This window comes from Nicotiana tabacum, chromosome 7 (assembly GCF_000715075.1).
Source record: "Nicotiana tabacum cultivar K326 chromosome 7, ASM71507v2, whole genome shotgun sequence".
NCBI classification, from domain to species: domain Eukaryota; kingdom Viridiplantae; phylum Streptophyta; class Magnoliopsida; order Solanales; family Solanaceae; genus Nicotiana; species Nicotiana tabacum.
This window is the reverse complement of record NC_134086.1, coordinates 137,077,218-137,090,298: the sequence shown is the minus strand read 5'-3', so window position 1 is coordinate 137,090,298 and position 13,081 is coordinate 137,077,218. Positions and strand designations below refer to the sequence as shown.

At 40.2% G+C, this 13,081-nt stretch overlaps 1 protein-coding gene across 1 annotated transcript; it reads right to left on the bottom strand.

Moving 5' to 3' along the window:
* Positions 1-1,578: 1,578 nt before the first annotated feature.
* On the bottom strand, positions 1,579-3,484 carry LOC107766605 (LOB domain-containing protein 20-like). Its single transcript, XM_016585417.2, has 2 exons — positions 3,064-3,484; positions 1,579-2,051 (listed from the first exon to the last, which is right to left on the bottom strand). Exons 1-2 carry the CDS (start codon positions 3,436-3,438, stop codon positions 1,683-1,685), a joined length of 744 nt encoding a protein of 247 aa, XP_016440903.1. The 5' UTR covers positions 3,439-3,484; the 3' UTR covers positions 1,579-1,682.
* Positions 3,485-13,081: the final 9,597 nt, after the last annotated feature.

Sequence of the window (13,081 nt, the reverse complement as noted above, 5' to 3'; positions counted from 1 at the left end):
TGGGACCCAGTGTGAAGGGGTAAGTGCATACACTTTGGAACCCCTCCATATGAGTGGTGATACTCTCCTTGGGGGCGGGGATCTGTACCACAATCTCTCTTCATGGCCTCGAGGTGTTTCTCCTTATCGAGCAAATATATCTCAATACGTGCTCGCATCGGCCTGGGATCGTAGGGGGATTCTCGACTTTGAAGTCATTCTTTATAACACAGGGGTCGGGGACAATCTCATAAAGGGCTGGCACTTTATCATCGGCCGGTCGGGAAGAAGAGAAAGCTTTCTCCTTTTGAGAAATGGTTTTGGAGGTTTTCGCTATTGATTCAGGTTAGAGGAAGCAAAAAGAGATGGAGTTTGATATCTTTTGGCGCTAAAAGGATGGGAGCAACATGTAGTGAAAGAGAGATGAAGAGAGGGAGAGATAAGGGAAGTTTGAAGGTAGAAGCAAAATTTTTATTCGAATAAGGATCCCTGTATTTATAGGCAAACGGTGACGGTTCGACGGTGCTAGTGGTCGACCGCCACTGACAAATATTTAATATTTTGGAGAAAAGAACCGACGGGACGTTTCAGTCACCTCGAGCGCTTACGTCACTGGGATGACATCACCATTATGGTCTCTGAAAATCGGGGTTCAAGTTGTTTCTTATCATTTTATTCTAAGGAGTCACTATCTGCATATGGTGAAAATCGGTGCTACCCGATTTCGTTCTTCAATGAAAAAGATGACACCACTTCGAGAGGTCAGGACACCGAGCTCGGGGTCGAGATTCCTTTCCAGTATCGAGGTCGAGGTCGAAATCATTTGCCGAGGTCGGAAGAAAGCATACCTCGAGATAATACCGTTATGATTCAGTAACAGAAAGAGCGAGATTCCCGTAACGTCCCGAAGATCACGACGTAAATTCCAAAACGGATTTGTCCTTGGCGGTTAGACAGCTGTCCAATAAGATTCCTTACTATAATTAGAAGTGTACTTTATTTAGGACTCCCCTATTTTATAAAGGGGAGTCCATACATTTGTATCAGACCATTCATTGATAAGAGAATATACATTGATCACTTTCTTGCTTACTGTTCATCAGAGTTGCCTTATAATTTACTGTTCTTACTGACCCAACTTGAGACTGTCATAGCTCGAGGTCAAGATTTGGCTTGCATACTGGTTTGACTTACTTTATTCTTCAATTTATATATTTAATTCCTTGTTTATCAATTGGTATTGGACTAAATCACATATTTTTAAAACCACAATATAAGTTTAATTGTTACTCGACTTTTAGGGTAAACAAAGATAAAAAATAAAAAAACAGCCCCTTCGGGGAAGGGTCACACCCCAAGATGTGATGTAGGTAGTCTTTCACGCTTCGAACCCATGACCTATAAGTCACACGGAGATAACTTGATCGTTGCTCCAAGCTAAGGCTCCCCTTAATCTTTTGTTTGAAGATGAGCATGAAATATGCTTCTCACTTTTCACCCTTCATTATTTTCGTGGTAAAACAACACAAAGCTCAAAATGAAATTCAACAATGTAAATCCTTACTATAATATATAGCATATGTAGGTAACTTTCTATCGACATGGTAAAACATTTCAATTATTGGTAAAATGTTAACAAGATTTTTAAAGCGTTGTGTGTGTGTTGGTGTTTCTTTTTTCTTTTTTTTTCGAACGCGTTTCATTCAATGAAACATTTGATTAGTAAAAGCAATAGGATGACTCTCTTCCTCCTCCTCATCCTCTTGATGAACGGGATCAAAACTTGGAGAGTTATTATTAGGGACAGTTGTAGCACAGGTATCATCAGGCAGTTGATCAAAAGCAGTGGAATTGAAAGTGTTGGCACTGTTAATGTTGTTGATGAGGTTGTTGTTTGAAACAGAAGAGTTGTCTGAGTAAGTTGGCTGTAGAATTGCAATGTGATGTTCTTGGTGGAGTTGTTGCTGAAGATGATGTTGTTGTTGTGAAGTTTGTAAAGCATTTTCCATTGCATATCTGTTGTTTATTAGTTGTGTCTGCACTACTGCTAGCTCTGCTTGTAAAGATGCCACCTACAAAATTCATGCAATTGTACTTGCTCATATCAGTCCTTATTATTTTACTCTTATATTGTCTGATGAGTTTAATTTCTTTATATCGATGATGTATAGCTTTTTACCATATTAAGTCAAAGTGGTCTATAACATGAATCAACCTACAATATGGCTAATTTAGTTATTACTTAGGAATGAAAGTTAGTTAGTACTTCTACAACCAGGTAAAAGTTGCTAACAATGGATAGTTTCATTTACATTAATTACTAGTGTATATAAGTTAAATCATTGTATATCGCAGTTTATAAATTATCTAAGAATTACTTTTCATAGTCCGGCTTTTTTAGTTAGACTTCATTTTCATTTTCATTATTGCCGTGTTTTACCAATGTATGTATTTAATTCCTCAGGTGTGCCACATTTGTCTAATGATTAAAGGCTGGCTTGACAACTTTGTCAAATAAGAAAAGGCTGGCTTAATTAGCTGGTAATGAACCACACTGTTTTTTTTTTCTTCTCTTCTTTAAAATCTGGGAGTACTATTCTAGGACAACGATTTAAAGGTAAAACCCTGCACTTGATATACACAAAAAACCTCACGCTACCTCAGTTATTCATCTTACTTTAGTTGAAAACGATCAATTTTAACTCCATTCATTAACCTTAAAATTAACAAACATAAATAAAAAATAGTACTATTCATCAAGGAAATGACAATATAATCTTGAACTTAATTAGCAGTTAGCATTACCGACCCGGCCAATTGGAGTAGTCTAACGTAGTTAATTTAAGCAAGATACGAAGTTCGTCAAAATCATGTGGTGATCCTACGCTGCCCCTTCCACCAATTGGCCCAAAAAATTAGACTGAAAAAGTGGTATTCTCCACAGGAAAAAAGGTTACTTCAAAAGTTGAAGTTTCGTTACAATTAATAGAAATAAAAACCAGAATATCAATAACTAATTAATATTACCACCAGAATGACAAATTATCACATTAATTAATAAAGATTATATCTAAAAGTAGTGACCTGTTGTTGCAAAGCAAGAATGGTCGAAACACAACCATAAACAGGATCCGAGAGTCTAGCCTGAGCTTCATAAGTTATAGTAACTACCGCATCATGCCGCCGGTTAGCCGGAATATGCAACAAGAGCTTAGACACATTACTTGCTCCGAACACCTTGTGCACGGCCGCGAACCGAGCTGCGCCTTGGTCGGAGCCATAATGGGGTGCAAAAATGCATCCACTGATGCATTTTCTTCTCAAGAACTTGCATGCACCACAAGGAGCCGTGGAAGCCGGCAGTATTGCCGAGGCCAGTGGCTCCACGGCTCCGGTAGCACGCTTTCCAGGACCCTTACGTCGGTTCTCCGATGTGCCATCACTAGGTGGCTCATCCATGTGGTGGCTTTACTAAATGGAGAGTGAGAATTTTGTTAATGGTATAGTAAAAGAGAAAGGGTGTTTAAAGACTTGTGTTTTATAAGAATAAGAATGACGAAATGCATGTAAGTCTCGTGAAAGGTTGGCAAAGGTAGAGACGTTAAGGTTGATGAGAGCTGAGAAATATGGGGGTGGGGGGTTTGGTGGGGGGGATAGGATTGTACTTCTTGAGTGTGAGGAGCACGTGCAAAGAGAGTGTTACTACATGTTCACTAAGTTTCAATTTAATCTAACTAGTCGTGTCCATGTTCTTATTTTAAATCCAATGTTTTCCATTACTCTTTTAATTTTTATAAGAAATAAGAAATTTATGTAAGTAAATATGAAAACAATCTCTTGCACAAATAATACTGCATGCAATAGATTCTGGTAGTTCAGCCCTTTTCCAGACCCCGCGCATAGCGAGAGCCTAGTGGACGTGGCGGCCCTTTAAGTAAATATATATAAAAGAAATAGTAGTATTTTTCAAATTTAACTTATTTTATATAATATTAAATTGAGATAAGCTTATAAATATATATTATTGCACCCCCAACTACTTAAAATTGAGGCGTAATTATTGTTTTTGTTGTTAGAATAGTATTACATATATAGGATAGTATATGTGGGAGGTTGGGGAGTTTTGTCAGAGGAGGGAAATGATGGGGAGGAGCTGTCTCTCAAGGCAGGACACAAGATTTTTGCTGCCCGCGGCGTGCGGGAAGGTGGAAACCACGTATTTAGTTAACATATCATGAAATCAATACTTACACTAGTTAGTACATGTTTTCTTTGCAGTTGTGACAAAGCTAGATTGCATAATCACCTACCATATACTAAAAGTAAGGCTATATTGTGGTCCGGTCCCGGGCCTAAATGGGCTAAAGGGGCCGGGCCAAACGGTCCCGGACTCTAGCGGGCCGAGCCCAAGCAGTCCTGGGCTTAACGGTCCTAGAGGGTGGAATCGGCCCACTGTGGGCCTAAGCCCACATGGTCCCGGGCTAAATGGGTTGGGCCCAGGGGCCTAAGTGTTCCGGGCTATTTTTTTTGAATTTTTTTTATCTAAGGCAATTCTTGTAAATTATATTATATAATTGTGACTTAAATCTTTTAATTCAAATTTAAACACAAAAAAATTGTAAAGAAATATTCAAGGAATACCTTATAATTTTTATTATTACGACATTAACAAAAAAATGACAATATCTTTCTTAGTCTTCCTCCCCCCAATGGAATGAGCACAACAAGGTGCTAATACCACCATTAAAAGGAAAAAAAAACTAATGAAGATGTGCTAAAATACAAGTTACATATTAGTCTACATATTATCTCTAACAAATTTCATAAATCCTTCAAGGTTCGGAGGAATTTCCGTTGGTGGTGGCGGAAAAGAAGCTTGTTCATCACCGCTTCCGGGCGAAGCAACATCCTCCGCAAGTTCCGCTAGCATTTCTTCATAAGCTTCGTCTATCTCCGATTTTGATTCAGCAAGTCCAAAATTTCTTCTTTCCGAGCTGGTCCAATCCCTGAAGAGTACTGATTTTTCCAAGCTCTCTCTCATAGACGCACTATGATCACCGATTTGAAGTCTCGCTTGACTGAAAGCGCTATCTGATGCCACTATTGAAACTTGAATACTTAAAATATCTCGAGTCATCCTTGAAAGAACAGGATAGTGTTTTTCTTTGTCTTTCCACCATTCCAAAACATCAAAGGAGCCGTCGGGATTCTCTGATTCAAGTCCATGCGACAAATAAACTTGAAGCTCATTTAGTTGTGAACTATTGCCAATATTATCACCTTGAGAACCCCTGAACTCCATCCAAGAACTAAGTGCTTTTAGGCCCGCAGTTCTTTTAGATGATTGCGAACTAGACGAAGTAGGAGTTGAAACATTTGGTCTAGCATGATTTAAGGCAAGTTGATAAGCATTATAAATTATTTGAGCATTTATTTTAATTGAGGCTTTTGCATCTGCAAGTGTAGCAAATTCCTCATCTGAAAGTGATAAAACCTTATAAATATTTGTATACCAAAAGTGAGGTCTTCCTAATTTCATGGTAGGATTTAACATGGCAGCAACACCAAAAATAGGGGGGATAGGAAAAAAAATATTTTTTAAACTTATCTTTCATAGAATTAATAGCAAGTTGATAAATTACCTCACCCTCTGAAAATTGAGTAAACAAATTTGCAAGTGCTGCAATATAAACTAAACAGTTAGAAATAGTAGGATAATATTGCCCATATAGTTCATTTGTAGCAACATGAAATTGTTCTAAAAAGTCTACAAGAATTTTTAACATTAGTCCAATCCTGATTTGTAAGGTGCTCATCATTATCAGCATCACCACCACCAACACGAGCATTAAACATTGCGTTTATTGGGTTTCTATATTCATATGCAACAACTAAACTTTCATACATGTAATTCCATCTAGTTGGACAAGGTTTAGGAACTTTTTTTTCTCTAATGCCAAATTCATCACATTTTTTAAAATATTCTCTAAGTTTACTTCTACAGTTTGAATAAAAAAATCCAATTAAGAGCCATTTTAACCTTTTCAATTTCAACATTTAATATTTTCATACTATCACCGACGATTAAATGGTAAATATGATAAATACATCTAACATGGAAAATATTACTAAATGCAGAATTTAGTGTAATTGTAAGCAAGCCTATAGTATTAGTGTTACTAGAAGCATTATCCATTGAAACTGACATTATTTTATCTCTAATGCAAAAATATCTACAAATATCTGCAACTGTGTTAGCAATAAACTTACCTGTGTGACGTGAATTAATTATTCTATAAGAAATAATGCGCTTTTGTATTTTCCATTCCTTATCAATCCAATGAGTGGTAACAGTAAGATAATCACAGTCATTACTACTTCTACCAATAGCAGTAGTAATAGCAAAGCAACATTTTATATGAGTAAATAAATAGCGTAAATATTGTTTATATTCATATTTATATTTATAAATATCGCTCTTTACGGTTGTGTGAGGCCATCCTTTATAAGTATGATTAAAAACTCTTCTAATATGATGCACAAATTGATGGTTAGAAGGAAAACTATATGGTAAGCACATAACAGTAACCATTTTTGCCAATTCTTCACGACCTTTATTTGGATCGTAATATAAAATGTCACCGGTAACAGTGTTAATTCCCGGTTGAACTAGATTTAACCTGGTACTAGGGTTAACCTGAGTACCTACACTTGTCCCATCTTGCACAACTTTCATTTGAAGAAATCTAGCTCTATCTTTAGGGTGTGTTTCTATGTGTCTAGTCAAAGTACTCGTACCGCTACCGTCTCCAGTAAATTTATGAGTCATAAAAGTCCCCCAAGTTTTACACTTAGCCTTATTCGGATCTCTTAGTTGAGTAAAAAAGTGCCAAACAAGAGATGTTTCGGGCCGTTTAGAAGGTTGTCTATTAAAAGTAGGGCATACTACATGAGGGTCAGGTGACGCATCATTTGGATTATTATCAGTTGGGTTAACAACATGACTAGTAGGTGTATCATCTAAATCCGGTTGCGTTTCATCTAAATCATTCATTTTCCTCATCATTTTCATCGATAGTTGGATTACCATAAAGAGTATTCATGTATTCATCATTTAATTGTTGACCTGGTGCAATATCTTGGTAAAATTGACTATCGGTAAATTAAAAATAAGGGTTATCACTATCAAGAATAATAGCTGGAGGAGGACGGGTAACACGTCTGGGTCAGGAGGTCGGGGGAGGAGTAGTAGCTTGGTCACTAGATTCACCAATTTTAGATTTCACCTTACCACCAAATATTTTTTTCAAAGAAAAGACCATATTAATTATAATTATACAAACTAAAACAAACAAAACTATAATATTAAAACTTAAGAGTTGGAACGAGTTTTTACCGAATTGACGAACAACTTCTTGAAAATTGTATATCGTTGAAGACTTGAATACTTCAATTCACCAACTTCACAATTTTTCACAAATTGCAATAATAAAGTAAGCAATTATATAAGAAAATTAGAGAGAGATTTATGATTTTGTGAGTAAAAAATAAAAGAATGAGGGGGTATTTATAGTTGAGAATATGGAAAAAGTGTAATTATAAAAAGTTTGGGGTTAAAACAAAGTTTGGGAGGCAAATGACTATTTTTTAAAAAGCCAAACGGCTAAATTGGCAGACCAACGGCTAGTTTTTAAACTTCCAACCGTTGGCCAATTTTAAAAAAAATTAAAAAATAGTTGTTGGGCATGTTAGGCCTGGTTGAACCGGCCCAGGCCCGCCAGCTTGTCCCGAGCTCGCGGTCTCTCCATGCTGGACCGGCCCACAGTGAGCTCCTAGGATCGCTTGGGATCGGACCATACGGGCCAACCCGTTTAGCCTAAAACCCATGTGGGCTCGCGGTCCCGGACCGGTCCCGGGCTGGACCCGGACCACAATACAGCCTTAACTAAAAGTTTATTTTCTAAAAAGTTTTGGTTTTTAAAACTTCGACTATTTTTGGAGGTTTCCACGAAAGAAATCCCTTGAAAAAGATTGCTGCTTCAATTGGTAACTTTTTTTTGTTTCAACGTTCTTATAATTAATTAAATAATTTAAAATGTGGGTAAACATCAATTTTATTTATAACAAATTAGGTATTACGTTCTTTTAAGAATATATCTCTGCTAATAAGAGGTGTCTAGATGATTACTACAAAGTTAAATCATCGGTTACGAGGCCTTCCGTTAGGTCAGGGAAAGCCGTACAAGCCCGTACGCCAATATAAGGTATTGAAAAATTTCGACGAGTATAATTTTATGACTGAAAATTAAATGCATTTTATACATAACTAGTTAATGAATCAAAGTGCATGATTTCTTTATTTCTTAATTAGTAGAGAAAATTTGTTTACCGTGGAAATGGTAATAACAAATAAATTTGTTGATGAGACTCTAAAAATATGTGATCTATTTTTATGCTAGTTGTTAAGCAGTTGATGCTAGATATGTGAGATTTAGAGACCAAATAAAGTTAAGGAGAGAGCTATAATCAAACTGATAGGCGAGTTATTCGGGGCCTCGGACTTGTCGATTCTGGGCCTCGAGGTCGATCTCGGGGCAGGCTAACAAAGGCTCGCTATGGTCAATGACAAGCAATAAATGAAGAACAAATATGAAGATAATAACTAAAGGCAATAATATTAAGAGAGTATATTAGAGAGCAAAGAGAATATCTTTGTATATTTCGTGTGGAGTAACTGGGGCAATAAACCTTACAAAGTGACAAAGACCCCCTTTATATAGGAGGAGAATCCAATCATAGTACAACAAGCATTAATTACAAAGATAGGGGGGATGGGACAACTAGATGACACTAGGTTCTGCCAATACTAGCTGCATACCTAGGGAACTCCCCATTCCCATCATGACCGCGGCCAACATTGTCCACGGGTCGGGCGTCGACAAACCTCGAGGGAGGAAACTCGACCACATCCTTGCAGACTCGAGGCTTCGAGATGATCTTCTAAAATGCCTTAATGACGAGAAATTGGACCCTCCGATTTCGCCGTATACAGGTAGTCCCTGTGTTTCCTAGAACGAAGCGATAGGAAACAATTTTGAGCTGCTTTTCCGAGGGCATCATCGCCATGACGTCAGCCTATCAGAGCATTAAATGTCATGCCCAAAAAACCGCGCAAGGGTCGCCGTCAAACGTGACTATCGAGAAACCCACGAACCGCTATTGGCTCATCCCTTCCGCTGCCCATATGTTTCCTATAAATATAACAACCATTTGATAATCCTTACTTTTCCAACATCTTCAAATTCACGAATTCAGAACCATCTCCTTTTGCATTCTTTCTTCTTACTTTCATAGAGAAAATTACACCATCGCAATGGCCAGAACCTCCAAGACGGTTCCCCGGCGGGACGAAGTCGCCTCTTCATCTCGGACGTCTAAGGGGAAAACAAAAGTGATACCCACCCTAGGACAATGTACTCCCCCTGATCTTGACATGTCAAAAAACTCTACCATCGATAAACCTCTTCTGCACCGGGTCAATGCGAGCATGTGTCCCGGTATATCAATGTCGTAACCAATATAGGGAAGGTGAAGGGAGACTACCGATGGAGAGAGGCAGTGGAGGTGGAGATTCACGGCCCCGATGAGAACATAACGGATTATAAAGCCGATTTCCTCCATGTGTATACTTACCCCTTTACTTTGGGCCCGACCGATCCTTCCGAATCCTCTCTCCCGGAGATATATCCGGTTATCCTCGACTTTTGCGATAGATACCAGGTGACGCTCGGTCAAATCTATCCCTCTTTTTGGAGAATAGTCTTGATGCTTTGCCATTTCACCGATAAGGTTGGGGTGAGACCTTTACCCTCAAACATTTGATTAGGATGTACAGCCCCCGGTTCTACCGAGGCTTGATTAGGCTTCGTCACCGATCCAAAAAATCATTTTTCTCGAGCACCGATGAGGACAAAGATCAAGGATGGATGAGCAGGTTCATCCGGGTTAAAACCTCGGACATCATTCCGGCCGGGAGGATGTCTTTCCTGGAGAGGTGGAATATACGCCGTAAGCATTTTTTCCTTCGGACATGTGTTGTGATCTTCTTTCCTTTCTTCCGAAAAAAAGACCACTTTTTGGTTTCTACAGTTGTCGCTTGGTATCCTAAAGCGGTCTCGGACCTGCCGAGGTGGATCAAGCAGTTGGATAACAAGTTCCCATATATTGCCCGATCTTGGACCGACCTGGCTAAGAAATGGTGGGTGGCCAAGAACCATGGTAAAGTTTCCCTTGCCACCTATGTCTTAGCTTTATGTTTCTTCCTGTACCCTTTGTGCTGATAAGTTGCATTCGCTATGCTCATGCAGGCCTTGGCGAGAACATGGTGATGAGACCGCCTCCTAGTGGCGAGACGGCTGTTTCGGAGCCTGCCAAGGGTAATAAGGGCAAGGAGGATACTGACCCCCTTGTAACGAAGAAACCTAAGTCATACAGGCCACGAACCGCCACTAAAATCACAACTTCAGCTTCCGAGGCGAGCCTCGATACCGGGGACGAAAATAATATTGAGAGTGAATGCCGTTCGGAGGAGAGGCTGAGGTCGGATGCGAGAACCCCACAGGTACTTCGACCAGAAGCCGCCGAATCGGGGATGGCCGACTCAGGTCAGTCCCGTACGGCGTAGACCCTCGAGGAGGGTGCTAACGTAGTTCCCGATCCCCCAACCAGATGTGGTCTTACGCGTTTGGTCGATGCGACCTTTAGTGCGGGCTGGTAATCATGGCTCTTATGCCTTGGGTTGAAACGACCATTTATGCGGGCTGGCGACTATGACTCTTATGCCTTGGGTCGAAGCGACCTTTTATGTCGGCTGGCAACTATGGCTCTTACGCCTTGGGTCGAAGCGAACTTTCATGTGTGTGGCCCTGAGGCTCATTAGGCTAGCGACAATAGCTCTTACACTTTGCTCTTAGACATATTTAGTTAACTATTTTGGGTTCCGTCTCCGAATCGGGTTATGAATCGAGCTCATTTGACCCTCAAGTTTTGTATTTGTGCGGGCTGACGACAATTACTCTTACGCTTTGGGTCGAAGCAACCTTTTATGCAGGCTTTAATTTTCCCTCGATAAGGATTTTTGAGATAGTGTTTGCCCGGCTCTTCAATGGCTTATAAAAGCCTCGATTGTGAGTCGTTATATGGCGATGATCGAGCACCTCGGGAGGTTTTGGCTCGGAGGCTGAGTATCTTGAAGCTGATGTTTAGGAGCTGACATGGTCGAAACCCTTTTGCCTGTATCAAGGGTAGCCTATTTAACCGGTTCTTTTTGAAATAGGTTTGAAGTAATTGAAGGCCTGTGATTTTGTAGCAACGGCCGGGCGTCCCTAAGTCGCGTTAGTTTGGCTGGTACAGCAGTATGACTGTAGTCATTTGTGCTTGGCCGGAGCCATTTTGATCCCGAGTGAAGTAGTTTAGGCGTCTATATCTAGGGTATGCCTTTTTTAGGGGTCTTACAAATTCGATATATAGCCTTAACTTCGGGATCGAGTTTATGCCTGTAGTAAGGTCTTACAATTTTTTCATGCCTTTGAGGTCCTACAGTTTTGGATACTTGGTACAAGTACTGTTCATGTCTTGCTTGAGGTCTTATATATATTGTTGTTACCTTATGTAGGTTTACGAGACCGAGTTTGCCCACTCGGGGTATTATGACCTCGGGTTTTCTAATAAATGGAGATTAGCGACAGTCCCCGAGTCGTTGAGGGTATTCTCGCTCGGGAGCCGTTACTCGTAAACTTGATATTGCCTCGTTGAGGGCTTATGATTTTGGTGATTTTGACCCTGAGGTCATGCGGCTTTGGAGATTTTGACGCTAGTCCTTGAGTGTTTGGGACACTTTCTACCTTGAAGACGTTTAACAATTTTCATGTTGCCTCATTGAGGGCTTACGAGTTTGGAGTCCTGACCTGGAGGTCGTTCAGATGTTGAATTGTCAACGCCAGTCCCCGAGTGTTCGGGACGTTTTGATGGAGGAATTATTTTTGCGAAAATGCTAAGTTTCCTTTAGAGCATGAGATGCTTAGATAAAGGTATTCTTTGATTACATGACACAAGTATACATACTTTCGTCGTCGGGGGCCCGACCATACGGACACGGTTCGTTAGACCGTTTGTCTCGGTACATCATTTTCCTATTGGGACCCCGTTTGGCGTTTCTTGGTTCTTCCGAGTGAATGACCTCCCTGGGGGGATACCCTCTAGTGTTCGAGGTTGATTGCAAAAAAAGCCTGGAATACTTGTCGAGTCTTCCTTAGGTAGCATGTAGATGTTGCCTCGTTAAAAACCTTGCCGGTAAAACCTTTGTCGGGATAAAAACTCGGTCAAAGGAAAAGAGTGCAATGAATGCTTTAAAACCTTAAGGTCTTCGGGCTGGGTTAGCGCTTTGACTACTTCGATCGGGCGCCTGCATGAGGGTTAGTATGAAATATAAAATAAGAAGGGAGATGGTTATACCTCGGTGGCGATGGCACTTTTGATCCTTGATATTCGTTTGGAGGACGCGGTACAGTTCTTTATTCGGATACGGCCGAGGGCGTATCTCGTGGTTGCTGCCTTAAAGATCATATGAATGACATGTTGCGGCTCGTCTGCCTTATCTTTTTTTATTGTTTCCCTTTCTCGAGACCGATTTTTGGCTCGATCGCTGAGGAATTCCCAAAGATGACTGTTGTTGAGTAACCGAGCCACTTCCTCCCAGAGTTTCCGGTAATCTTCGGTCCTGTGTCCGTGCGTGTTGTGATATTCGCATACTAAATTGTAGTTACTTTGTGAAGGATCCGATTGTATAGGTCTGGGCCACCTGGCGTCTCTAATTTTTCTGATGGTGAACACGATGTCTGACATATCAATGTTGAAGTTGTATTCTGATAAGCGAGGTGCCTCGGTTGGTCCTGCGTCCCTGTCGAACCTGGGTCTGTTGATGAGTCCGCGAGGATTCTGTCATCGGTCTATCCTTCAATCATTACGAGGTGGGTTGTGCCTTGGGGCGTTCCTTCTATCTTCGGTGTATGGTTGATATCTTTCTTTGTTTGGCTTTGACTCC